Source organism: Melanostigma gelatinosum, assembly GCF_949748355.1.
Source record: "Melanostigma gelatinosum genome assembly, chromosome: 1".
Classification (NCBI taxonomy): domain Eukaryota; kingdom Metazoa; phylum Chordata; class Actinopteri; order Perciformes; family Zoarcidae; genus Melanostigma; species Melanostigma gelatinosum.
This window is the reverse complement of record NC_136634.1, coordinates 2,170,343-2,196,194: the sequence shown is the minus strand read 5'-3', so window position 1 is coordinate 2,196,194 and position 25,852 is coordinate 2,170,343. Positions and strand designations below refer to the sequence as shown.

The 25,852-nt window shown below is 44.9% G+C and overlaps 2 protein-coding genes across 2 annotated transcripts; one reads left to right on the top strand and one right to left on the bottom strand.

Annotated features, from left to right (window-relative positions):
* Positions 1-224: 224 nt before the first annotated feature.
* On the top strand, positions 225-16,414 carry wasla (WASP like actin nucleation promoting factor a). The gene is made up of 10 exons (XM_079278436.1): positions 225-660; positions 2,869-3,003; positions 4,234-4,320; positions 4,762-4,858; positions 9,562-9,769; positions 10,686-10,728; positions 12,036-12,189; positions 14,468-15,090; positions 15,189-15,297; positions 15,476-16,414. Exons 1-10 carry the CDS (start codon positions 556-558, stop codon positions 15,535-15,537), a joined length of 1,623 nt encoding a protein of 540 aa, XP_079134562.1. The 5' UTR covers positions 225-555; the 3' UTR covers positions 15,538-16,414.
* A 2,973-nt stretch (positions 16,415-19,387) lies between these two features.
* lmod2a (leiomodin 2 (cardiac) a) lies at positions 19,388-25,072 on the bottom strand. The gene is made up of 3 exons (XM_079295411.1): positions 24,652-25,072; positions 21,754-22,953; positions 19,388-19,511 (listed from the first exon to the last, which is right to left on the bottom strand). The coding sequence occupies exons 1-3, from the start codon at positions 24,994-24,996 to the stop codon at positions 19,491-19,493; spliced, it is 1,566 nt and encodes a 521-aa protein (XP_079151537.1). The 5' UTR covers positions 24,997-25,072; the 3' UTR covers positions 19,388-19,490.
* Positions 25,073-25,852: the final 780 nt, after the last annotated feature.

Here is a 25,852-nt window from a genome sequence, read left to right as displayed (position 1 = left end):
TGTGGCAGCATTTTCGCCTCACAATTTACCAAAAACCACAATCCCCCACGTAGTTTTACATTAACACAAACGTCGAATCTCGTGTTCCTGTGTGTACATTCGCCATCTTGACCGTGTTCTTCACATTACAGTGGACAGTTATGGCGTTTGTCCGACCCCACCCCCCTCTCCTTGCTCTTTAAAGTGGTCTGCTCCGCATGGCTGCCATGTTGGATGTACGCATCGCTGCTGCATCTTGCTGGAGTTTCCGAATGAAAGTTGAGCGTTTATCCGCGTTTTAGACCCACAGCAAGTCCTTATTGTTGCATTTAACTCCCCAAACGGAGACGTTTTAAGTTCCTCCTCTGAACCAGGAGTCAAGCCTGGAAAACATCCCAACCGACGCCTCCTCCTCCTCCTCCTCCTCCTCCCTGCAGCCGGGAGTCGGACTCAGCGGAGATGATCCGGTTGCAGGCCACAGCAACCGGAGCCCGCATGGATTTTCTGTAGATTCGTAGTGTTCGCTGAGTCCGTTACGGGGAGAACCGCGTACTGCAACTAGAATAACTCGGAGCCATGAACAACCACTCGCAGCCCCGCAGAGCTACCAACGTGGGCTCCATCCTCCTGACCCCGCAGGAGAACGAGTGCCTGTTCGGATACCTCGGCAGGAAATGCGCCGTAAGTTCCTCCGCTTGTTTACCACCTGCAGGTTCTAATAGCGTGCGTTCTGCAGGTGCATGCAGCCACACGTTCTATAAAACACGCCAGCTTGTGCTTCTTCATTCTCAGTTGATATGAAGCAGCAAAAAAACAACCGCCGCCGGTGTTGCGTTCAAATCGGTGACCCTTGAGACTCCTTGAGGTTTTTAAATGTAAAGACTCATCAGTGGAGCAGATCCAAACCTCAGAGAGACAACTTTACTCTCCGAAAGGTTTGACCTGTTTTTAAATGCAGAGATCAATGCGAGACAACAGAATCCAAACATTGATAATATAAACACTTTGATAATATTATAATTATTTAGACTCTAATAAATACAAAATATTATGTTTCTATTGGAATATATTTTGTATATTGATCTAGAGATACATTTGCAGAATAGTTGTCCATGAACGTATTTGTTAGTGGCATCCCTAACCTTAATTATAGAAACATGATGTACGTTATGTCACAAACTCTTACACGTAGGCTTGTATTTTGACATGGTCCTGTATTTGTATCGCTCTCATTGGTCTTGAATCGTTTCTTTGCTTTTCCAGAGTGAGATTTGTAGGATTTTCTGTTTATATAATTGAAAACAGTGTTTTTAAATGAAAAAGATAATTCCAACAGATTAATTGGTACTAAAAATGATCCGTATCTTCAGTTGTGGTAGACCAAACTGATGACTTTCAGTATGTTTGTCTGACTGTAAAGCTTTAGCACATTTTTGTGTTAACACCCGGTAATGTGAGAGTCCCCAGCAGGGCGCCAGGTGGCACGCCAGACACGTCATCATCAGTGAAGCTTTATTTCATACGTACGTTTCTACGTTACTGGAAGTTTTCATGGAGATGAGGTGGATAACCGAGTGGGAAAGGCCCCTGAAGCTGCTTGAGGAAGAAGTTTTAAACCTTACCTGCAAACCAAACTTTGAACCTCAACCGATGAGCCAAAGTGGATGAAAGCCCTTCAAGGGCTGCTGAACAATGGAACGCTCAACATGTGCGGTCCCACGGCCGGTGTGGTGAGGCGGCTTCTTGTTGACTGAGAGCGTTGTGTTCATCAGCCACGAGGTCAGACAAACAACCAGCATCTGCTGAGAATCTGTTTCACCAACGTTGGCTCTTCAGACACCAAAGTCTCAAATGTCAGATTGACTGTTCTTGTACTTGAAAGCACCACCAGGCAGGCAAAGAGCTCCAACTGCATTCAACTGAAACACAATTAAATACCAGCTGACTACATGTTGGGTTTCATGGATGATCCATCTATAGATGGGTGAAGCCTTTATTTAGAGCTGTTGTAGCAAGTTTAAAGTCTCTCCTCCACCGGTGATGTCTTGTTTAGTCGGACCACAGTCCCCATAAATGTTCAGAATGCATTGAAAAATCCCATCTCAGAAGATAATTAACAGATCATGGTTGTTTTCTTCATTAGATTGAAGACTGAAACAGTTCATTGGTTCCAAAGCTTTAACTCAAACCGTCTTGAAGGAACCACTCTGAATCTGTTGAATGACTTGGACGTGGTTCTCCGTGTTGTGCTCGTTCTTTGGGTTCCTGGTTCTCCGACGCTGCAGAGAGTCTGCAGTGTTGCTCTCTGTGTTTTACTGCCGCATACTTTCCCCTCGGCGGGCATTTACGCGGCCTAATTGAAGGCCGACCTTTGGCCTTTTCCTGTGTGATGCTGAGCGGTGATTTCATGGTGAGAAGTGTTTCCCGACGCTCTCCCGACCTGCACTCGTGAATCACAGAGGAGGAAACCCGGTGGCGTTTCCTCTCCGCTCCCCTCAGAGGCTGGAGTTGCTCTCTGCCGGGCCGAGGATTTGACACAGCGTGACTTCTGCAGAAACTCCTAAAAACCACGAACCAGAACGGGATGCTTTAGGGCGGGGCTACACGGTGATTGACAGGTGTCTACCAGACGTATACAGCGTCTCGACGTTGCTCCTCAGTCCAGACAATGTTTACTGAGGGAATAAATCAAGAGAAGTAGAGTCATTTTCTCATAGACTTCTATACAACCAGAGGAGTCGCCCCCTGGTGGACAGTAGAGAGAATGCAGCTTTAAGAGACTTCAGCATCGGCTTCACTCGTCAGAACCTGCTTCGTGATGGCGTGTTTCGTTTGGGTTATTAAATGCTGATGCTTGTGATCCTCTCTCTTGTCCCCTCGTGTGTTCAGACTCTGTGCTCGGCGGTGGTCCAGGTGTACGGCTCAGACCGGAGCTGCTGCTGGGTGAAGCGCTGCTGTGGAGTGGCCTGTCTGGTGAAAGACAACCCGCAGAGGTCCTACTTCATCAAAGTGTTTGACATCAAGGTGAGCGACGCCGTCCTGTGCAGAACGGCACTCTGGGTATTCAGAGGAGTGAAGCAGTAACTCGTCACTTCAATATTTGTATTGTAATAAGACGGAGGCTCGTGTGAGTAAGTATATAAGATCAGTTTTAGTTCAGAATTGTGGAAATGATCTGTGTTGTAATATAATTATCTTTTGACTGACTCACAGGCGGCGGTAGCTCTCTCTCTTCACTGTACATGAATCATTAATACACAGAACCTGCTGATGGATCGTCTATGAGAGAACAGACAGACGTCACCGACCGTACGGACACTTTTCATGTCGACACACGAAGCAGATCTGTGATTTATTTCTTCCATATTTGCCTCGGACGACTTCTCCTGGTCGTCTTTATTTAGTTCTGATGTCTGAACCTGAACGCCTTCGGAAGGCAAATATTAATGTTGGTATTTGCCTGAAATGCAGTGTTATCAGGCTCTACTATCATAGTTTTTCTTCTCAGTTGCCATCCTTCTGTATGTGGGTGAAACATGGTTTCAACCGATTTTATCGACTTTATTTAAAACTGGCTGCAGCTAAATGTTCGTCAAACGTCTCCAACCGTAAACTACATGAATGCACTTGATGTCCAATAACAGGAACGTGCATATAGATGTCCGTCTCTGATGAAAACAGCAGCGGCGTCTTGTTGAGTCGGACTGCTGGCTCGGCTCTTTCCTTCGTCTCTTCTGCTGCTTCCACAGTTTGTGGACAGACTGCATCCGCGCGCTGTCGGCCGGTGGAGGAGTTAATGCGGCGCTTTAAGATGCAATCAGTGTGTGCACCCGTAACCGATCAGTGTCAACCATCGGCCACAGATGTGTGCTTACTCTCCGTGGTTCAGTCCTTTTCTATTCAAGGAGAAACCTGCAGAGACTTCAAACGTGCTGCGGATGTATTACATAGTTTGTTTCGTGTCACATGGTTCTTTAGGTTCATTATCGGCGGATTGTTTCGATAACCCTCCTTGTTGGTGCGTTCAAGTGCACTTTACATTTAAACATGTTGAGTTTTGTACCAGATGTTTCTGCTGACCGATGTCAGATCATTTTCATCGAAATGATGAAGTTGTGATTGTCTGAAAAGAAGGAAATCAACCGAGAGAACTCCTTTAATCTGTGGGAGATGTGATATGTAAATGTGCTGAGTCACTTCTAAACCTCCAGGATAATCTCTGATATTTCCGTCTGTTTTGTGTTTTTTTTGCAGGAAGGGAAAATCATGTTTGAGCAGGAGCTGTACCACAACTTCTCCATCAGCAGCTCCAGGTCCTACTTCATCTCATTCACAGGAGACGTGAGTGACTCGCTCTCACCGATCACTCTGTTCGATACGCCGTCACCATCGATGAATGGGTTTGAACTCCGTCAAACAGCCGCTTCTGCTCTCAGGCGTCCCTCCAGGCAGCGTATCCTCAGAGTTAGTGTTCAAATGATGAGCTTCTCCTTCCTGGTCTGACTCGCAATGAACAGATCGACAGTAGAAATGTGATCCTGATGGAAGAACTGGACGATCCGACTGATCGTTTCCTCATTTTATAATGTCTTTAATCACACACGACTATGTTTACATGCACCACTCTTCTGTTCACATCTTTATTTGAAGTCCGAACCCCAAAACCCACCGACGGGCTTGAAAAGCATGTTGTTGTTTTAAACAACTGGTTTATAAAAACCGGTGAATTAAAAAGAAGTAATTTCAGTAATCTGTGGCTCCTCCTCTTCTTCCTCCTCTCAGACCTGTCAGATCGGTCTGAACTTCGCCAGCGAAGAAGAAGCCAAAAGGTTCAGAGCCGCCATCAACGACCTGCTGAACCGACGACAACGCAAGAGCGGTACGTTTCACCGCTTCCTCCGTCTCCTCCTCACAGAAACCTCATCCCAAACCTGTGGTCTGCATCAGAGAGAGCAAGCCAGCAGCGGCACATCGCCACAAACGGGGAGGAGTCAGGGTTTTGCTGCTTTGATGTTTGAGAGGATTTAAAGAGCGAGCCGTAGAGAGGAATACGATCTTCTAGCCTGTTCGTGAATGCAGCAGACGTGATCGACAGTGAATCCTGTGGAGTTCCTCTTTAAATGAAGCTCTGACTTGAGGTTGTGTAAAATGTGCATCTCGGGTCAAAGCGTCGGCAGTGCGTCTGTGAATGAATGCGTTGAACTCTACTTGGTTTGGTAGTTTCTGGAGGCAGGCCGGTGTAAATACCTGGTGAACCAGTGAGGTGTATGAAGTGCCTTGTGGTCCAGTAGAGACCGTCTGTGAGGCGTGGACGTCCTCGTCTGTGAGCCGTGGACGTCCTCGTCTGTGAGACGTGGACGTCCTCGTCTGTGAGGCGTGGACGTCCTCGTCTGTGAGGCGTGGGCGTCCTCGTCTGTGAGGCGTGGACGTCCTCGTCTGTGAGGCGTGGACGTCCTCGTCTGTGAGGCGTGGGCGTCCTCGTCTGTGAGGCGTGGGCGTCCTCGTCTGTGAGGCGTGGGCGTCCTCGTCTGTGAGGCGTGGGCGTCCTCGTCTGTGGGCGTCCTCGTCTGTGAGCCGTGGACGTCCTCGTCTGTGAGGCGTGGACGTCCTCGTCGGGACGTCGCCCCGTTGGTTTGTGGGCTGTGGTTTTCAGGCCTCGACTTCATCAATTTGGCCGTCGAATGATGAATAAGACCAGAGTTTTGGGACTTGTCCTTCTTGTCTCTGCTGCTGTGAGTTCGTTGTCTGTCGACGTTCCTCCGGCTCCTTGTTGGAGAGCGTCACTCAAACTGTGATGACTGAAGGTCTGACGCCTTCTTCATTGGTGGGGGGGAACCCGAGCTTTCAGATCTTTTCCTTCTCTTCCTCATGTCGAGGCCTTCCTGAACTCTCTCTCTCTCTCTCTGATTTGCTGAGTCAGCATGTTTCACCTTTGACCTCCTGCGGTCTTTAAAACCAGAATCTCTCTAACCAGCTCACGCTCTCCTCTCGCCTCTTCAGAACTCTCACCAGCTTCCGTCTCTTTATCTCCATTTTGTTCTGAAACTATAATTGTGTTCATTTATTATTTTTTTGCAGAGAAGAGAGGTGACTCTAGAAATGGTACGTTGATATTGATGCTGTTAATATTGATGATGCAGATTCTCCTGCTTCTGCTGCTCGACACAGAAAAGACACCGTTTGTAATCAGCTGTTAGTCTTCTTTCCTTCATTAATAGATGTTTGAACAGAAAAACAACATATAATTCAGACACTTATTTCCCGTTAATTCCTTGTGTTGACTGATAACGACTACTTCTACATTGATGATCGTGTCCGTAAAACTAAAACGAAACCTTCTAAACAGAAAGAAGCCGACTAGACGTCGTACGAAACGAATGAAGTGAAAGAAATTCAAATTCAGTCTGAAATAAAACTTTAAACTAAAATAATTTGAAATAGATTTGTCTCTGATGAGAAGAATGAAATGATTCTAACGTCCCCACAGAGTCACGTGACCGTAAAGAATGCTGTTGGGTCCGTTGAGTTCGGCTCGGATTAACATCTATTGGTAAAGAGAACTTCCCTAAAAGCATGAAGGACCATCGAGACATACGTGTAGTTCTCAGACGTCTAGCTGGACGACAGACCTTCGTGTCAAACAGCAGCGTCGTATGAAGCTGGTTTAAAGACTTCAGTCGTCCGTTGAGGTTAATCTGGTCAGCAAGACGTCCGTCTGTGCCATATGTGGACCACATGGTCTCCGTTGTTTCCTCTAAACCCCGGCCGTGGTGCGCGTTAGGGCCTTCATCTGTAATCCCCTCAGTGAACTGCTGCTGAACGTTTGTTTTGTGATTTTTATCGTTCACGCGATACTTTAATGTGTTTTTTTTGTCTGGGAGGAAAGTGATCGTGAACCAGCATTAACATTATAAGACGTCGGTGTGAAGGTGGTCAAACGTGGTACTGCACCCAAAGAAACGGTATTTCCCCGTAGAACTTCAGACCTCTGTAAGAATGTTAACGAGTAAAGTATTATTCTGTGTATTGTGACTTTTAAACCATGACGATTGTATAAATCTGTGGACTTTTATTCCTCCGTTACAACAATGAAACGAGTATAAAATAGTGATGTGATTGCAGCAAGTTCAAAATAAGTTCTGGAGGAAGAACTTAAAACATCTGGGTCAACGAACTCACTCAGACGTTCTGTTGTAAAGAGTTCCCATCAAGCTGCCCTACAGCTACCAACACCACGGTAATCTATAATGATGCGTTCAAGCTCTGATCAGTGAAAATAAGTATCGGACAAAAGTACATTTATTAGTATGATGTTGTGTTCAAATTGTAAAATGTCGTTTTTTGGAGAGAAACTTGAATAAATTCTGTTGTTTTGAAGGAACCGAACTGTTTGATTTCAATTCAAACGAGATTTAATTTTAAGTTTAGACGACACGATTTCAATTTCGTTTGGTAAAAGAGTCCTTCCTCGCTGCTGGTGTTTCAACTCATTTTGTAAAAAGAAAAAAAAAAACGTTTCATGAAAACACAAAAGTGTTAATTCTAAAAAGACATTTTTATTTCAGTAAATCGATATCAGAGACAGAATTATGAGCTGTTTAACTTCCTTGAACCAGCACGAAGCAGCCGATAATATATTCATAAAACTAATAATGCCAATACATGTTAAGAGAGAGTCATTTATTTCTTAATCATTTGAGTTGTGCGTTTGGTTTTCATGCAAATAACCACTTTAGATGTCGATAACGTTAGTGGTTCTGAACCTCAGTTAATCTGGAGCTTTGCTGTCAATTATATTTCCACGGACGAAAACCAGACTTCGTCATTGGCCAATAAAATAGAAATGTTTTCTTCTCCATCATGAGCACAGCTGTGAGAAACGCTGGCAGTGAATCAGAGCTTTTTCGTTCAGCGCTTCTCCTCTGCAGCTGCTCCTGCACGTCGTCCCCAAAGGTCCACTTTCATTAAGTTGTTGGCAAACCGCGTAAAGAGCGGGATTAACTCACATGTCCTGAAAACGCATCGGTCCTCTCTCGGGCTGTTTCCCTGACGTTTGTCTCCGGTGGTGCAGATGGATTCAGTCTGACATTTGAAACATGAGCGTCGCAGACGGACCTGGCTGCTCTGCAGAGGTTGTGTCTCCGTTATGTGGGGATACCACACGTTGTTTGGGAATGTTGCTGGCTCGCCTCCGACTCTTATTCGTGGTTCTGAACCTCAGATTAATTCCACAGTGTAAATAAAGTGTTCCTGACCATCCTCCACTATTCCGTAAAACATGTGACCAGGACGTCATTGATGTGTTTCTGGTCTCTGATCAGGTTTCATTGTAAACAACCAATCAGAGGAGAGCTAGCAACGTTAGCATCACCGCTAACGGCTAACCAACGGAGCTTCACTTCAGTTACATTGTGATGCCTTCAGGCTCTGCTCAGTGAAAACGAGGACTAAATTATAACGTTATCATGAGGTGTTCACATGTCATCTGTACAGTGTAGTTTTGGTGATAAACTTGATTGTGTTTTTATGAATGGAAAGAAAACACAATATACGTTAGTTTAACAAAGTTAAAGGATAGCATTTAGAATGTTTGGTTGTTCACAAACTATTTTTCCAAAAAATCAGTCTGGATCCTTGTAGACCAGCTGCTATGAATGAACAACAAAGGGATCTGCATCTGCCAATATGGATCATCAACGATCGTCAATTAGTCTAAACTCTAAATGGAGCATAATGTACTAAATGAACATCATGCTGTATTGAAGAAGACTTGAAACTAGAGATTGAGACATAAACTCATGTTTACAATGTTTACTGAGGTAATAAATCAAGAGAGAAGTAGAGTCATTTTCTATAGACTTCTATACGACCAGAGGAGTCGCCCCCTGGTGGACACTAGAGAGAATGCAGCTTTAACACACTACAACACGCTTCACTTTTCAGAACTGGAGGTTACCGCTTGTACAAAATATTTGTTTATTGAACAAGAATCGCCAAAGTGATCAAATGTGAAACACAAGCAGCCGTACAAATACTTTGTCCCCAAAAGAGTCTAAAAAATGATGATCTTTGGTTAGTTTTCAGCACAAAGATATCGAAACTTTGCTCATTGTACAAACGCCTTTCAGTCGGTATCATAAAAGTCGTGCTCGAAACGTGGGACAAAAGCCGGCCCGGCCGTCCTCCGGAGACGGCAGATTAGAGGCGAGCCCTTTAGGGCCAGCGTTCGCGGGGAGTCCCGGGGATCTGTACCGGGATTAGCAGTGGATGAGGTGGTTTATGTCGGATGCTGCCGCGGTTTAGCGGAGATTACGAGGAATTCGAGGACTGAACGGTTTCGGACCGACGGAGAGAGGAGGGACATCCGCTCCACGTTTTATTTATTATAAAAGCTCAGTGAGAGAGTTTACAGAAGATCTTTGTCAGATTGATCCTCTGGTACCAGAGATTAGGCTGCGAGATATTGATGATATTGATATTGAAGATATTGATATTAATGTTTCTTACATTATAATATTTGAAGTGTCAGTGTTGTCGTCTCTCACAGACCGCACTGCTCATGAGCTTTCCCCCCGTGTGCAGGTCCAGCGCTGCACATTGCCACGGTGGACATCAAGAACCCGGAGATCAACAACGTTCGATTCCACCACAACTCCCACATCCACCAGCAGCCTCCGTACCACCTGAACAACACGCTGAGCCACGGCGGGCTGCACAGAAAGGACAAGAAGAGCAAAGGCAAGAAGAAGAAGCTCACCAAGGCCGACATCGGCACGCCCAGCAACTTCCAGTGAGTCACTGTTACAAAAAGCCAAAGATATTCAGATTATCAAATCATCTCATCGGAGAAGCTCAAACAGGCAAATGTTGGTGTGACGTGTATTTACGTCTGGAAAATGACTAACAATAAATAAATGATCAAAAGTCTGTTGACTTTCAGTTCATTAGCTTATTGTTTGAGCTGTAGTTCAAAAGAGACGGAGGAAAGAGAGGAAACTCCAAAATGACCGGATCCTACATTTCCCAAAATGCAACTCACAGGTGTCTTTCATTAGACCAGGGGTCTCAAACTCCCGGCCCGCGGGCCGAATCCGGCCGCTACGTCATTTGATGTGGCCCGCGAATCCACCAGCAAAAAAACCCCTAAAAAGTTAAAACTTTTTTTTTTTTTTTTAAAGTTAGACTTGATAAGAAAAATATCCCCAAAGTCGAAATTATGAGATAGAAAGTCGAAGTTATGAGATAGAAAGTCAAAATGATGAGATACTTAAACAGTCATAGAAGCAGCTCTTTGGCTGGTTACTGTACATTTAACATGGAAATGTTTGTGAGCACATTGAAGACTCCTTTAAACTGTGAATGCAGAGTTATTTATGTGGGCGACCATGATGCTGATATGGCCCGGAGTGAAGATGAGTTTGAGACCCCTGCATTAGACACTCGCTCTCAAAAACACATTGTGTGTGTGTGTGTGTGTGTGTGTGTGTGTGTGTCCTGTCCTGTCTGATCCCACAGTAACACTCTTCTTCTTCATGGAAACAGTAAACATGTTGCTGATGTGCGTGTGTGTCTCTGATGTGTGTGTGTGTGTGTGTGTGTGTGTGGGCTCGCTATGCAGCGTGTGCACACGGTCGCCCACGTGCACCCTCTGAACATGCCTCTGCATATTAATGCGTGTGATCTCACGTCTGTCCCGTCTTCTTCAGGCACATCGGTCACGTGGGCTGGGATCCAAACACAGGTTTTGATGTGAGTACCACACACTCACACACACACACACACACACACACACACACACACAGGGAGCACAATAGTGACCTGTGTGGCGGCTGCATGATGAAATCACACAATAGGCTCTTTTTGCTTCCTGCTCATGTTCAACGGCTCAGAAGCTTCACACAGCGTTGTGTAGATGAACCCGTCACTGAGTTTACTGCACACTGAAGGATTAATGCACCATTTTGGGTATTTTAGTAAAAGTCAAACATCCAAGTGAAGTAACATGAAGGAAGAGATGTGATAACGTGACTCTAGTGGAGGTTTACTGAGTGGGATCGCAAACGGGTTGAATCATCATTTGGGTTTGACAGATGTTTGTAAAATGGAGGCTGTTTAGGAACTCCGGGCTGGTTTCCTTGAGCAGCTGATGTATGACATCACAGACTAACGGTCTTAACGAGCAGGAGGTCTTAACGAGCAGGAGGTCTTAACGAGCAGGAGGTCTTAACGAGCAGGAGGTCTTAACGAGCAGGAGGTCTTAACGAGCAGGAGGTTTTCTGTTCACTCCTTCGTTTTTGTCTCCGTTCACCCGACTGACTGAGCGTGCTCAACAATCCCGTCAGTGACACGCCACATGGTCCCAGAATGCACTGCAGCGTGGCGGGAACAGGGAGGTGTGACTGTTTGGAGGAGACGGTGCAGAGCTGCAGGTTAACGTTTGATTTGATGGGAAGCAGCTGAGTGGTTTGTTTTTCAGGCAGCTTGTAACTCCTCCTGTTGGCCACCAGGTGTCACACTGACTCTGTGACTGTTGAGTTCATCTTCACTGCAGAGGAAGAACCTCAACATGTGTCCACATGAAGCAGAGGACGGAGGAATGATGTATTAAAGCCTCAATAACAGAGTTCATGATGTGTGTTCCTCGTTAGAGGAGATGAAATAAATAAAGTGACATTTTAAGAGAAGCGTTTCAAACCAAACCCTCGAGGCTTCTGAGACCTTTTCAAGTGACAAGTTCAGCTTTTATAAATCTCAGCTGTAGTTTGTGCACGTTTGCTGGCTGTTAGCATGCTAACGCGCTACGCTGAGATGCTGAACATGCTGAACATTACAGCTGCAGCCTGCTGGCGTCATCATGAACACATTGTGAACTATCCTCCTCCAGCTTCTTACACAAGCAAACGCTCGACTCCTGTCGAGTGTTTTCGGCTGTGTTTTCTGAACTGGACACAAAGTTCTGATCTTGTAACCGTCGACGTCATCGGCGCCAGGTGTGTGTGTTTGTGTGTGTGTGTGTTTGTGTGTGTTTTTGTTCTGAATGTGTGTCGATGTTGCAGCTGAACAACTTGGACCCTGAACTGAAGAACCTGTTCGACATGTGTGGAATCTCCGAGGCTCAGCTGAAGGACCGAGAGACGTCCAAAGTCATCTACGACTTCATCGAGAAGAAGGGCGGCGTGGAGGCCGTGAAGAACGAGCTGAGGAGGCAGGGTGAGCACGCACGCACACACACACACTGTCTCTCTCACACACACACACACTGTCACATGCGCACACACACGCACGCATACACTGTCACACGCACGCACGCACACACACACACACACTCACTCACTCACTCACTCACTCACTCACAGTCACACACACACACTGTCTCTCTCACGCACACACACACTGTCACATGCACACACGCGCGCACACACACACACACACTGTCTCACACACACACACAGCCTCACACACACGCACACAGTCACACACGCGCGCATACACACACTGTCGCACACACTGTCGCACACACTGACACACACACACTGACACACACACACTGACACACACAAACTGACACACACACACTGACACACACACACTGACACACACACTGTCGCACACACTGTCGCACACACACTGACACACACACACTGACACACACACACTGACACACACACACTGACACACACACACTGACTGACACACACACACTGACTCACACACTGACTCACATATTGTCACACACGCACACATTGTCACACACACATTGTCACACACACACACACACACACATTGTCACACACACACTGTCTCACACACACACACACACACACACAGTCGGGTACCGTTTGATGTGTCAAACTGATGCTGCGTGATGAAGAAGCAGCGTTTCGTTCCCACAGGATCTTTTGCTGCAGAACAGAACTATCAGCCGCTTGTCTTTTCTTTCGACAGTGAACTTTGTCACAGGTTGTTTTTAAATGTTTAAATTGGGTTATATTTAGAATAATCAGTGCGTTGTTTTAAAGTCTTCGGTGATGATTTTAAAGCTCACTGCTCGATGCCACTTTAACCGACACGCTGCTCCTTTAAAAATCCTCTCACAAACATGTGTGCAGTTAAACGACGATACGTTGAATTGATCTTTTGATTTTGGGCTGTCGGAGCAGCTGGGAGATGTTTCTGATGTTCTCCAGAAGGATCTATAACTGTTGGCAGTGGGAACGATCCCCGCGGTCCTGCTGTCGCTCTGCTGGTTGATGGGTGTTGGGCGGTTGTTGCTTGTAGTCGGTGATGGAATATATTCTGCTGCTCTTAGTTTTACACCCAGAGGACTTTCTCTTCTTCTGTGAAAAAGGAGACGGACAGCCGCTGGTTAGCTTAGCACGAAGACTGGAAACAACTAACTCTGCGCAACTGTAACAAAATCCATCTGCCGGCATCTTGAGTTCATCCCGTTTGTTTTAAAACGTGGATATTTGCAGTTTTACGTAGAGATGTTCTGTGACAATGACTCCGGTGCCTTAAAATCGCTGATCGGCCGAATAAGAACACCATTACCAACGAGTTAACAGCTCAAATATATCGTTTTTTTAACAGCGGTGTACTTGCAACAGTACAATTCAAACAAAGGGAATGTATTTCCTTTGTTTGAATTGTACTGTTTCCATTTGTTTAAACTCTCGTGGGACAGTAAAGCCTTGCATAAGAATCCATATAAAGTATTTAAAGTTGCATATTAAAGCTTCTGTAAAGGATTTATTCGATCTTATTATTCTGTACAATCGATATGGAATCTTGTTGTCACAGATTCACTGAATGAATTGAGAACTTCACCATCTTTTCAAATGGAAAACAAAATAACTTTATGATTTAGTTTGGACTGATTTAAAATCGTCTCACGGTTTTCATCCTGAAGGATCTCGTCCGTCCGTCTTCCTGTTTTTTGTATTTTTCCGTCAGACAGTCGAGTTGAAATGCCGATGAAACGTTTTTCTCTGTCACACAGTTTTATTCTTCGTGACAGACTCTTCTTCTTCTGTGTGTGTGTGTGTGTGTGTGTGTGTGTGTGTGTGTGTGTGTGTGTGTGTGTGTGTGTGTGTGTGTGTGTGTGTGTGTGTGTGTGTGTGTGTGTGTGTGTGTGTGTGTGTGTGTGTGAGATTTTCTAGTACAGAAACATTGAGGCTTTATTTTCATGAAGCAGTTTCGTGCTGCAACTTACAATTCGTGTCATTATCCGTTGTCTGGATAATTCAATCAATTATTTAGTTTTTAAAACGTAAAGTAGTGAAACGTGTCACAGCGTCTCATGAAGCCTCGGTTAACATTTTCAAACTTCTTCTTTTGTTCGGCCAACATTTCAAAAACAAATCATTCAGTTTCCTATAAAAAGCATCGGATCCTCACATTAGAAGCCATCAGACCCTCACATGTTAGAAGCAGGGCTTGTGAACTGTTTGCCTAAAGATGTCCTGTCATCCCCCCCTCCACCCTGCAGCACCCCCTCCACCTCCTTCTCGTGGCGGTCCTCCTCCACTTCCTCCTCCACCACACAACTCTGCTGCTCCCCCTGTTCCTCCTCCTCCCCCGTCCAGAGGAGGACGCGGAGCCCCGCCTCCCCCTCCTCCGTCCAGAGCCCCCGCTTCAGCTCCTCCCCCTCCGCCTCCGTCCAGACCGGGAACTCTGGGTGCCCCGCCTCCTCCACCTCCTCCCACTAGGGGAGGTCACCAGCCCACTCCTCCTCCTCCCCCCCACCATCATCATCACCACCAGCCTCCTCCTCTTCCTCCGCTGTCTTGCCTGCACTCATCGATCTCCCCACAAGCCCCGCCCCCTCCGCCTGTGGCCCAGCAGTCTCCAGTTGGCGGCTCCGCCCCCGCTCCACCTCCTGCGCCTCCTCCTCCCCCTCCCGGCCCCCCTCCGCCTCCAGAGCTGGACGGCATCAGCGGGGGCGGAAACTCCCCAAATTCGCCGAGCCCCGGCGGGAAGTCGGCGCTGCTGGAGCAGATCAGAGGAGGAGCTCAGCTGAAGAAGGTGGAGCAGAACAACCGAGCGCCGGCCTCCGGCGTGGGACGGGACGCCCTGCTGGACCAGATCCGACAGGGAATCCAGCTCAAGAACGTAAGACCACGTTCTGCTGCATCGCTTCTTTACACGTCAGAGAAACGTCAGGTTGTACCTGTTACTAACTGGACTGCATCTGTTTGTGTGGGTCTCAGGTGCCGGATCTTCCGGAGTCCGGACCGCCAGGTTCTGCTCCCACGGCGGGCATCGTCGGCGCTCTCATGGAAGTGATGCTGATCAGGAGCAAAGCCATCCATTCCTCAGGTAACTCCGCCGACGACGTCCAGGGTTCTTATGTGGCCCGAGACCACAGGCTAGGGCCAGCGGCTGGTTAGCTTAGCACAAAGACCTTGTGCTAAGCTAACCGGACACGATATCTCTTCTAACTCTCGGCAGGAAACGCTTTTAAAATGTATTTTTTAAATGTGTGTCCTTTTCTCAGACGAAGACGAGGATGACGACGAAGTCGACGACTTCGAAGATGACGACGAGTGGGACGACTAGTGAAGACGGACGAGTGGGACGACTAGTGAAGACGGACGAGTGGGACGACTAGTGAAGACGGACGAGTGGGACGACTAGTGAAGACGTCTCCGCACCTTCCGCTGACTGACTGAAAATATCCTGTCGATCTTCCAGCATCTGACTAACATTGCAATGTAACTGTTGTATGAATTGGCTGTATATTTATTTTAGCTTTTTTTTGTTATGATTTATTATAATGAATCCGTGCAATACCTCATCTGTTACATCTGTAAAGTTCGTCACACATCGTCACCGTTGAAGACTCCTCTCATCCCGTCATTAGGAAGCACTTAACGCCGCCGTCAGCACAATGTGGAGACTTACCGGGGCTACGGTTCATGATTCACGGTGTCGAACACGAGGAGTCCGGACTGGAGTGTTCGTGGGCTCGTTGTTGTTTTGTGTTCATTTCTTGTTTTCGTTCCTCGTGAAGGAAACTGCAGAGGGAGACGTGAAGGTGCGATCAAACGGGCAGGATCCTCTTTGAGCTCTGACAGCGGTCGGTTTAAACGACATAACACTATTTTTGTTACCGTGCTTCTTTTCGTGCCTCCGAGTTTCCTAATAACTTGTTAGTGTAGTCGTGTTATTTTGTTATTTTTCCTCATGAACCCTTTTTTTGACAATTTTTTTTTGGATTTTCAACTTTACGTTTTTTATTAATGACGTTAAAAGCCGTTTATTTGCACACCGTTTATATGATAGTTACGTTTTGTGTTTTTTCAGGTGTGCGTGAGTCGTTTTCATGTCGTCTCGAGCAGGTTACCGTTACCGTGACGCTTCAGGAGCTAAAGGTTTAATATGTAGACCTTTGATACAGAAACATGTTCTGCACACGGTAACGTACACACACACACACACACACACACACTGTGGCATTTGTGAAATGATAGAAGTTTTGTTCTTAACATCTGGTTGGTTGTTTTTGTTGTGATGTCATTTCGTTACTTTTTTCTGCAGGAGGGAAAACATCCAAACGGCGCTCCGGTCGGTATTTCAAAACAAATATCACGTCATGCAAAAGAACTAGAACATTAAAAGATGAAAATATAATTCATCCTCTTCCAGCTAACAAAGTATAATTTTATGCAACGCGACTGTAAATGCCTCGTCGTGGAGAATAATACGTTTTTAAAAAGAGCAAATAATAATAATAATAAACCAAATGTGGCGTTTGCAAGCAGCTTGTGGGTTTGGCGATGCCTGTGAAGAGAAGTGACCCGACGCTCGTTTTAACTGTTCGTGTTCAGAGTTTTTAACGTCCTCCAGCGAGGCTCTAATGCTGCATCGAGAAGCCGAGATACTGAACCTGTGAAAGGGGGGGGGGGGGCAATGAGAATACTAAATTGTACACTTAAATAAATGTTAATATTTACAGAGAAATTTGTGTCTCGTTCTTTGTCAAAGTTCTGCTTCAGAGGAGACGATGATGTAATCTGCTGCCACAAGATCAGTCCCATGCTTTTATTTTGTAGTTCTCTTTACGAACAGATGTTATTTGGTTGAGTACATGGAGAACAACACGCTGTACCACGGTGCTTCAATTAACCCTCTTCAATCAGAAACTCACTCAACAGTTAGAGTTCAATCATGAAACGTGTGTGTGTGTGTGTGTGTGTGTGTGTGTGTGTGTGTGTGTGTGTGTGTGTGTGTGTGTGTGTGTGTGTGTGTGTGTGTGTGTGTGTGTGTGTGTGTGTGTGTGTGTGTGTGTGTGTGTGTGTGTGTGTGTGTGTGTGTGTGTGTGTGTGTGTGTGTGTGTGTGTGTGTGTGTGTGTGTGTGCCCCCTCTGTGAGCTCTTTATTACAGAACACAGAGCTGATCCTCCTCTCAGGTCACAAACACGTGAAGCCGCTGAACTGTAACGATGTCTGCAAGACACGTCGTGTGTTACGAGATGAGTCGCTCTGAGCAAAACCACCGAGGTAAGAAGCGTTCTGCCCTGATAGGCAGGGGAAACACCACCTGCATGCATGTCGTGTGTGTGTATTAGTAACGAGCCTCCATCCTGCACCTCAACTACATTTAGGAAGCTGCTGGTTTTCCATCAATCGGCATCTAGCTTTGAAAACTGATCTTTTTAAATGTATTGTTTTTGTTTTTAACAAGTACAACCAAGACAAACGCATTAATCCCAAGAAAGCAGACTTTTTAGACAAAAGAACAACAAAACTGATATACACTGACTAAATATACGACGATCTGTTTTGATATCAAAAACTGTGGAAAGTCACAAACAACGTGACATAATTATCAACCAAACTTTGCAAGGTGTGGCGTGCTTCACAAAAAGCTTGCCAGTAGTTTTGAAGAAACCGGACGGAAAATAAAAAAGGGGGAAATGTAGACATGATCTTAAAAACATCTTAACATGATCTTAAAAACATCGTAACATGATCTTAAAAACATCGTAACATGATCTTAAAAACATCGTAACATGATCTTAAAAACATCGTAACATGATCTTAAAAACATCGTAACATGATCTTAAAAACATCGTAACATGATCTTAAAAACATCTTAACATGATCTTAAAAACATCGTAACATGATCTTAAAAACATCGTAACATGATCTTAAAAACATCGTAACATGATCTTAAAAACATCGTAACATGATCTTAAAAACATCGTAACATGATCTTAAAAACATCGTAACATGATCTTAAAAACATCGTACCATGATCTTAAAAACATCGTACCATGATCTTAAAAACATCGTACCATGATCTTAAAAACATCGTAACATGATCTTAAAAACATCGTAACATGATCTTAAAAACATCGTAACATGATCTTAAAAACATCGTAACATGATCTTAAAAACATCGTAACATGATCTTAAAAACATCGTAACATGATCTTAAAAACATCGTAACATGATCTTAAAAACATCGTAACATGATCTTAAAAACATCGTAACATGATCTTAAAAACATCGTAACATGATCTTAAAAACATCGTAACATGATCTTAAAAACATCGTAACATGATCTTAAAAACATCTTACCATGATCTTAAAAACATCTTAACATGATCTTAAAAACATCTTAACATGATCTTAAAAACATCTTACCATGATCTTAAAAACATCTTAACATGATCTTAAAAACATCTTAACATGATCTTAAAAACATCTTAACATGATCTTAAAAACATCTTACCATGATCTTAAAAACATCTTACCATGATCTTAAAAACATCGTAACATGATCTTAAAAACATCGTAACATGATCTTAAAAACATCGTAACATGATCTTAAAAACATCTTAACATGATCTTAAAAACATCTTAACATGATCTTAAAAACATCTTAACATGATCTGAAAAACATCTTAACATGATCTGAAAAACATCGTACCATGATCTGAAAAACATCGTACCATGATCTTAAAAACATCTTAACATGATCTTAAAAACATCTTAACATGATCTTAAAAACATCGTACCATGATCTTAAAAACATCTTAACATGATCTTAAAAACATCTTAACATGATCTTAAAAACATCTTAACATGATCTTAACATGATCTTAAAAACATCTTACCATGATCTTAAAAACATCTTAACATGATCTTAAAAACATCTTAACATGATCTTAAAAACATCTTACCATGATCTTAAAAACATCTTAACATGATCTTAAAAACATCTTAAAGAACGTTATTCTGATCCTGAGTCACTGAAGAAAAGACACGTGTGTTAAAATGAAAGACTGCCGGAGAACCTTTTTCATACACGTGTAGACCGAGTCACAACTTTATTTCTCCACACATCGGTCTTCACAGTCTGTTTCACACGGTGACAAAATACAACGTCTGAAACGGACGGGAAGGCAGTCTGCCGCTAAGACGTGTGATGCGTTCAATAAGATGCTGTTTAAAAAGTGACATTTTAGTGTGAAATGAAATGTTTCAACACAAAGTGAGAAGAGTTCAGGCCTGTGACAGATCCACCTGAAACGACAAACATCACACACCTGTTAAAGTTACTGCACACAGAAATAACCTCAAAAACACAGTTATGCTGGAGACACTTTAACTGTGATGCTGCATCGAATAACTGACTGTCTGTTGTCTGAGGAGAAGTTACTCCTCGTTCTTTGTGCGTTTTCCTTATTGAGTATATGAGAAGGGGATGCAGTCATCGTGACGTCACCCATTAGTTTGTGGACTGATGTTATGAAGCCATGAGTTTGTCAATTTGCCCGTCGCCATCTTTTTTCACACAACCACAGTCACGGAAGTGACCATATTAGGACTGAGGAGGAGTGACGTAGAGACGCCGTATACGTCTCTGGTAGCAACTGTCAATCAGCGTGTAGCCCCGCCCTAAAGCATCCCCTGCTTTATGGTCTGTGTGACTCTAAATGGACCATAATGTACTAAATGAACATCATGCTGTATTGAAGAAGACTTGAAACTAGAGATTGAGACATAAACTCATGTTTACAATGTTTACTGAGGTAATAAATCAAGAGAGAAGTAGAGTCATTTTCTCATGGACTTCTATACAACCAGACAAAGGACACACTGGTCAATCCTCGCTTACAGCTCCTCCTGCAGGCATCCTCGCTCCTAAAAATGCATTTCAGGAATTGGGACGTCCTTCAAGATTTCCTGGTAAGAAGCCTCAGGAACGGGGAGACACAAATTCGAGATATGGGAAGACTTTTGTCTTTTGTCCTTTCGGTAAAGAAAAGATGAACTGGGGACTTTCTGTCTCCACTGAAGGCCTTAAAGAGTTAAAAAAGACTTTATCTGGTTGGTCTTGAACATCATATTGTGCCATCTGAGTTCTGTTGTACTCATGAAACTAATTTTGACAGCAATATCATTTAAGCTTATTTTAACCACATTGCCCGGCCCTATTTGTCTCTCACTCCTTTAGCCCACTGTGGACACATTGTGTTGAAAGCTCTCTGAACCTTGTGGGAATGTGAACAGCACTCTGCTCTCTTCCCAGCAGCCGTCGGTCTTATCAAACCGCAGTGAAGCAGTCAAAGCTATTTATAACCCGAGACAGTCGAGCAATGACAGACCGTCGTCTGGCAACAGTGTTTACACCGAAGACTGTAAGTGGACGTCGTCGTTGAGACGTCAGTCATTGGTTTGTGGACTGATGTGTTGAAGCCTTAAATTTGGCAATTTTGCCGTCGCCATGTTGTTTTTTTGCAACAGATTAACGGAATTTACCATATCTGGACCGAGGAGGAGTGACGTAGAGACTAGGGGTGGGGGGGAAATCGATACATCATAGTATCGCGATATTTTGCGTGGCGATATTATATCGATACACGGACGCCACGTATCGATACTTTATTATATCAACTATTTCAACAAATTTTTTTTAAAAATCAAATCGATTGCTTTTTCAGTCCACTAGATGGTGCTGAGTTGTTTTCTGGTGAGGTCCGCAGAGGTGCCGGGTCTGCGTGAGTGATTGGTAGGAAGTTGGTCGAAACAAAGATGGAGACATCAGAGAAAGAACTCGGATAAAACATGTTGTTGACACAGTTTTCCTTTGGGGACATAATTTGAAGTTGAAAAAAGTAATAAATCGCAATATATGTTATCACAATACTCAGAATATCGCAGTACTCAGAATATCGCAGTATCGTGGAAGTATCGCGATAATATCGGAGTATCGCGATAATATCAAAGTATCGCGATAATATCGAAGTATCGCGATAATATCGAAGTATCGCGATAATATCGAAGTATCGCGAGATCTCTGGCGATTCCCACCCCTAGTAGAGACGCCGTATACGTCTCTGGTAGAGAGACCTGTCAATCACTGAAGCCCCGCCCTAAAGCATCCCCTGCTTTATGGTCTGTGTGACTCTAAATGGACCATAATGTACTAAATGAACATCATGCTGTATTGAAGAAGACTTGAAACTAGAGATTGAGACATAAACTCATGTTTACAATGTTTACTGAGGTAATAAATCAAGAGAGAAGTAGAGTCATTTTCTCATAGACTTCCATACAACCAGAGGAGTCGCCCCCTGGTGGACATTAGAGGGAATGCAAGTTTTAAGACACTTCCGCATCGACTTCACTCGGCAGAACTTGGTTCGTACCCCCACTGAGGGGGTCTAACAGCCTTTGGAGGCTGAATTATGTCTTTCACTTTGACGAAACAAAATTCCTTCAAAGTAAGATCTGTCAGTGACAGCCTCACAGGAAGTCTTACCCTTTTTAAGGACCCGATGCTGCTGTCGCGGATCGCCGCCATCAGGTCGTCGCGGCTCAACAGCCGCGGCGTTGGCGGAGGAAGGCTCGAAGGTTCGTCTCGTCTCTTCTGGAGCGACGGCTTTAAGGCGTTCTTCAGGTCTTTGAGAATATCTGCGCTCTCCTTCTCGTTGGCGCCGTTCTTGAGCTTCTTTGACTTTCTTTGGTTTAACTGAGTCTTCGTCGTGTTCAAGCCTTCGTGCTGTTTGACCATTTCGGACATCTTCCTCGTCGGCGGGTCTAAAGACGGAGGAGGAGGAGGAGGAGGGTGTCTTTGCTGGTTCTCAACAGTCTTGGAAGATTGCGACGTCTTCTTTGGGGGTCTGTTTACTGCAGATGAACCAGGACCTTGTCCCGGCACCTCTGGAGGACTCTGCTCCTTGTTCTGTCGGAGCCTCCGCTGTCGCTCTTGGTCCTGGTTGCGCGTCAGGATGCTGGTCGCTGTCATCCTCGGGCCCGGGAGGTCGAACTGGTAGCCGAGCTTGAGCAGGGTGGTGTTTTCTCTCAGCAGCTGGACCATCTCCATCTCCACCTTCCCCCCGCACATGTGCCTCTGGTTGTGAAAGCGCAGCTCCACCAGCGTCCTGTTGTGCTGCAGCGCTGCCAGCAGCGCCAGGATGCCCTGACCGGACACGAAGTTGGACTCGATGTTCAGGTTCCTGACGAAGCGGTTCTCGCTGAGCATCTGGGCCACGGCGAGGGCCACGCGGTCGTCAGCGTGGGTGTTGGCGAGGCTGAAGACGTGGACGTGAGTGTTTGCTCGCAGGGCCTTGGCGAAGCACAGCAAGGTCTCCTGGGAAATGTCCTCAATGTTGTTCAGGTTGACTTCGCTCACGCCAGGGTCGTCGCACAGGATCCGCTTCAGAGTTTCGGCGACGACGGTGGGGTTCCCGCTCGCTCTGTCGGTGGTCGGGTTCAAGTTTTGGTCTGTGGTTCCGGTCCTTCTCGGTTCGCTCTTTGAGCCCTTCGACAGACTTTTCTTCTGAGGACATTTACTTCTCATCGGAGCCTCCTTCTTACATTCGTCTTTCTTTTCCGCTTCATCTTCCTTCGCGAGAACACTCGCTTTCTTCCCCTTTTCTGAAATCTGCCTATCGCCGTCCAGAGTCTTGCCGGTGGTCACTGTCACTCGTTCCCCTCTGCTGTTATCTGGGCGTATTTCCTGCACATGATAACAGAACAGAAAATTAACTTGAACTTGACATTCTCCAGACGCCGGCATTTAATTAGGCACCCTCTCCAACGCTGGCGGACGGTCATTAAAGCTGGCATTTCTCTGAAAGTCTATATTTTTAGACTGCTTTCCACCAACACGTTTAAACTGGACTCATGTGACACTTCTACATAATTATATTCATCATACCAGTGGGTTTATGTTTGAACACACGATAAACATGTATGTAGAATTAAAAAAGGGAAACACAAACATCTAAGGACACTTAAAAAGATATGCCCAAGTATGACTCAGAAATACTTTATTTCTATCATTGAATGTGTACTCCAGTGGTCTAGTATTTTTAGAAATTATAGTTTAGAAAGAATTGAGGCTTATGTATTCTACCTTTTAGCCCCAAAAAACACTGGTTCCTATGTTTCCCACAATGCAACTGGACTGATCTGAACGCCACACCTGCATATAGCTTCATAGTCTCCAAACTGAGATTTTCACTGAAGACACTAAACACGAACCACAAAGAGTAAACTGATCTTCATCGTTGAACTGCTCCTTTAACCCCAAACTGAATCTGAATGTGTTTTCTCATTTATTTATTTTCCAGAAGTGCCGTCAGGGCGAAGCTAGATCGAGTGAGACGTCTTCGTCTTGTCACTCTAATCTCGCTGTTATTAAAAATGCTGCACATGTTGTCTGTGTTGTCTGGAATCCAGACAATTAGAAAATAAATAAAGATTATACTGTAAAATATGAGCTCTGTTCGATTTAGTGCTACTTTTCAGATTATAAACTCTAAATACGATCAATTTATAAAGTATTATATATTTTTAGAAATTCAGACAGCCGGCAGTGTATAATGTAAATATATAAATGACTGATCTAATATAAAAGGTCAAATTAGCTCCTCTAACAGCTGCAACATTAAAGTGACGTTCACATTAATGAACCAATTATTACAATCCAAGAATAAAATATCATTCTGCATGATGAGTACTTTGTATATTTACTACTACTGTGCTTTCCTGAAAGGTCCAGTGTTTTAGGGGTATTTATTGGCAGACATTGAATACAATATTCATGTTTTCATTGGCGTATAATCACCTGAAGAATGATATAAGAATGCATCACATGCAACATTTACAGATTATTGATTGGCGACGGTTTAAATCTGCTCTTGCTGCTGCTGAGTCGGCTGCAGGTGAGATCTGTTGGGTTTTTTACTAAATCGAACCAAGAAGATGTTAAACAAACATGGATGTTGTGAAAAGCATCATGGGAAATGATCCTTTGATCGTTAAAACAGGCAGTTATGGTCATGTTAGGCTTGTTTCACGCCAACAAAGAGTTGCACCGAATTTTAATACGAGATTAAAATGAAGAAAGATCGAATTTAAAGTAAATTTTTTACTTCAAACCTTCAATTTAATTCATGTTGCACCAGAACTTTACAGTTGAATATTACTTTTACAATATATATGAGTTAAAGTACAGCCTACTTACTTAGTCCAGACAGCATGCAAGTTTATTGATTTAAATTTGGGCAAGTCAGTAGTTTTTAATTGATTTTAACCTGCTATACTCATATTAAACCTAGTTTTGTGAAACTAATCTTGTATCAAATGAATCCTTGTTGGTTCGACCCAACCTCGATGTGTTAAACAAGCAGACAGAGGACCGACGTCTCACCTGTCCGCCGTTGGACTCTGTCCTCTGGTCCTCCGTCCTCTGGTCCTCCGTCCTCTGGTCCTCCGTCCTCTGGTCCTCCGTCCTCTGGTCCTCCGTCCTCTCGTCCTCCAGCAGCTTCTTCTTCTCGTCCTCCCAGTACTTCAGCAGAGCGTCCCGGTCGAAGCTCCCCGTCTGGGTCTTGGCGGTCTGGTCTTTCTGCCTCAGGCCGATGGGGACGTTGTCGTCCAGGTCGGCCAGCTCCCTCTCCAGCTCCTGGAGCTCCTCGGAGGACAGAGTGGCCAGCAGCTCGTCTTCGTCCACCTCCTCGGACTTCTTCGGCTCCCGGCGGTACCCAAAGGTACTCATGGTTCTGCGCTGGTTGTGGGACTCTCTGAACCCTCTTCTTGTACTTTTATCTCCTTGTGCACTTGATTAAAGCTTCCCTCAGTTGGTTTCCCGCTCGAGTCTCCGCGTTGACTTGTCCTCCATCAGGTTCCTTCAGGTCTGTTGGCGAGTCGGAGAGAGTCCTCGGTCACCTACTGGTCCCAGCTGCCGGAGGGGCCTGACGGGGAGAGAGGGGAGGGGGCCCGCTGATCGACCCTGTCTTTTTTTAGGGTGTTGGGTTGGGGGGGTCCATGAGATAGGCTTACAGCAGGAATGCGAGTCCTCCGAGTGGCCTGTGGGAGAGCTCATCAGCGACTCGCGACTCCAAAAGAATGGAAGGGGAACAGAACGCCGTGGGGAGACATCGGAGATGAAGCTCTGCGGCGTGACTCAGAAACACGACGTGGTTGTGTTGCTGTCAAGGGAACACGTGTTCTCCCCGAGGATGGTGGGATTACGTGCAGTCCGGAGAAAGTGAAGCCTGATGCTGTTTACACCAGAACAAAACCACTTCATGGCGGTGCACACTGAGCCATCAGAGCCTGAGAATGTATAACACTCAACTGTCTTAGAAATAAAAACCGGCTCCACTCAGGTTGTGGCAACAAAGCCACTTAGTTGGGTTTAGAAGAAACATCATGTTTGGGCTTAAAATAAACCGAATAAATTATCACATCAACAACATAACATAAGAACGGAAAACAAACATCACAACGTAACTTCAAAATGACTCGTAAACACTGATCTCCAGGAAGACCGTGGGGATTTGAAGAAAGGCTTTGGATAAGAAGACTCTGCACAGCCAGAGGAGTCGCCCCCTGGTGGACACGAGAGAGGA

Coding starts and splice junctions, on each gene's coding strand:
- lmod2a (XM_079295411.1), bottom strand. CDS start 24,996: ATGAGTACCTTTGGGTACCGCCGGGAGCCGAAGAAGTCCGAGGAGGTG. Junction 22,954..24,651: donor CAGAGTCCAACGGCGGACAG/GTGAGACGTCGG, acceptor TATCATGTGCAG/GAAATACGCCCAGATAACAG. Junction 19,512..21,753: donor GCATCGGGTCCTTAAAAAGG/GTAAGACTTCCT, acceptor TTGTCGTTTCAG/GTGGATCTGTCACAGGCCTG.
- wasla (XM_079278436.1), top strand. CDS start 556: ATGAACAACCACTCGCAGCCCCGCAGAGCTACCAACGTGGGCTCCATC. Junction 9,770..10,685: donor GGCACGCCCAGCAACTTCCA/GTGAGTCACTGT, acceptor CGTCTTCTTCAG/GCACATCGGTCACGTGGGCT. Junction 12,190..14,467: donor GAACGAGCTGAGGAGGCAGG/GTGAGCACGCAC, acceptor TCCACCCTGCAG/CACCCCCTCCACCTCCTTCT.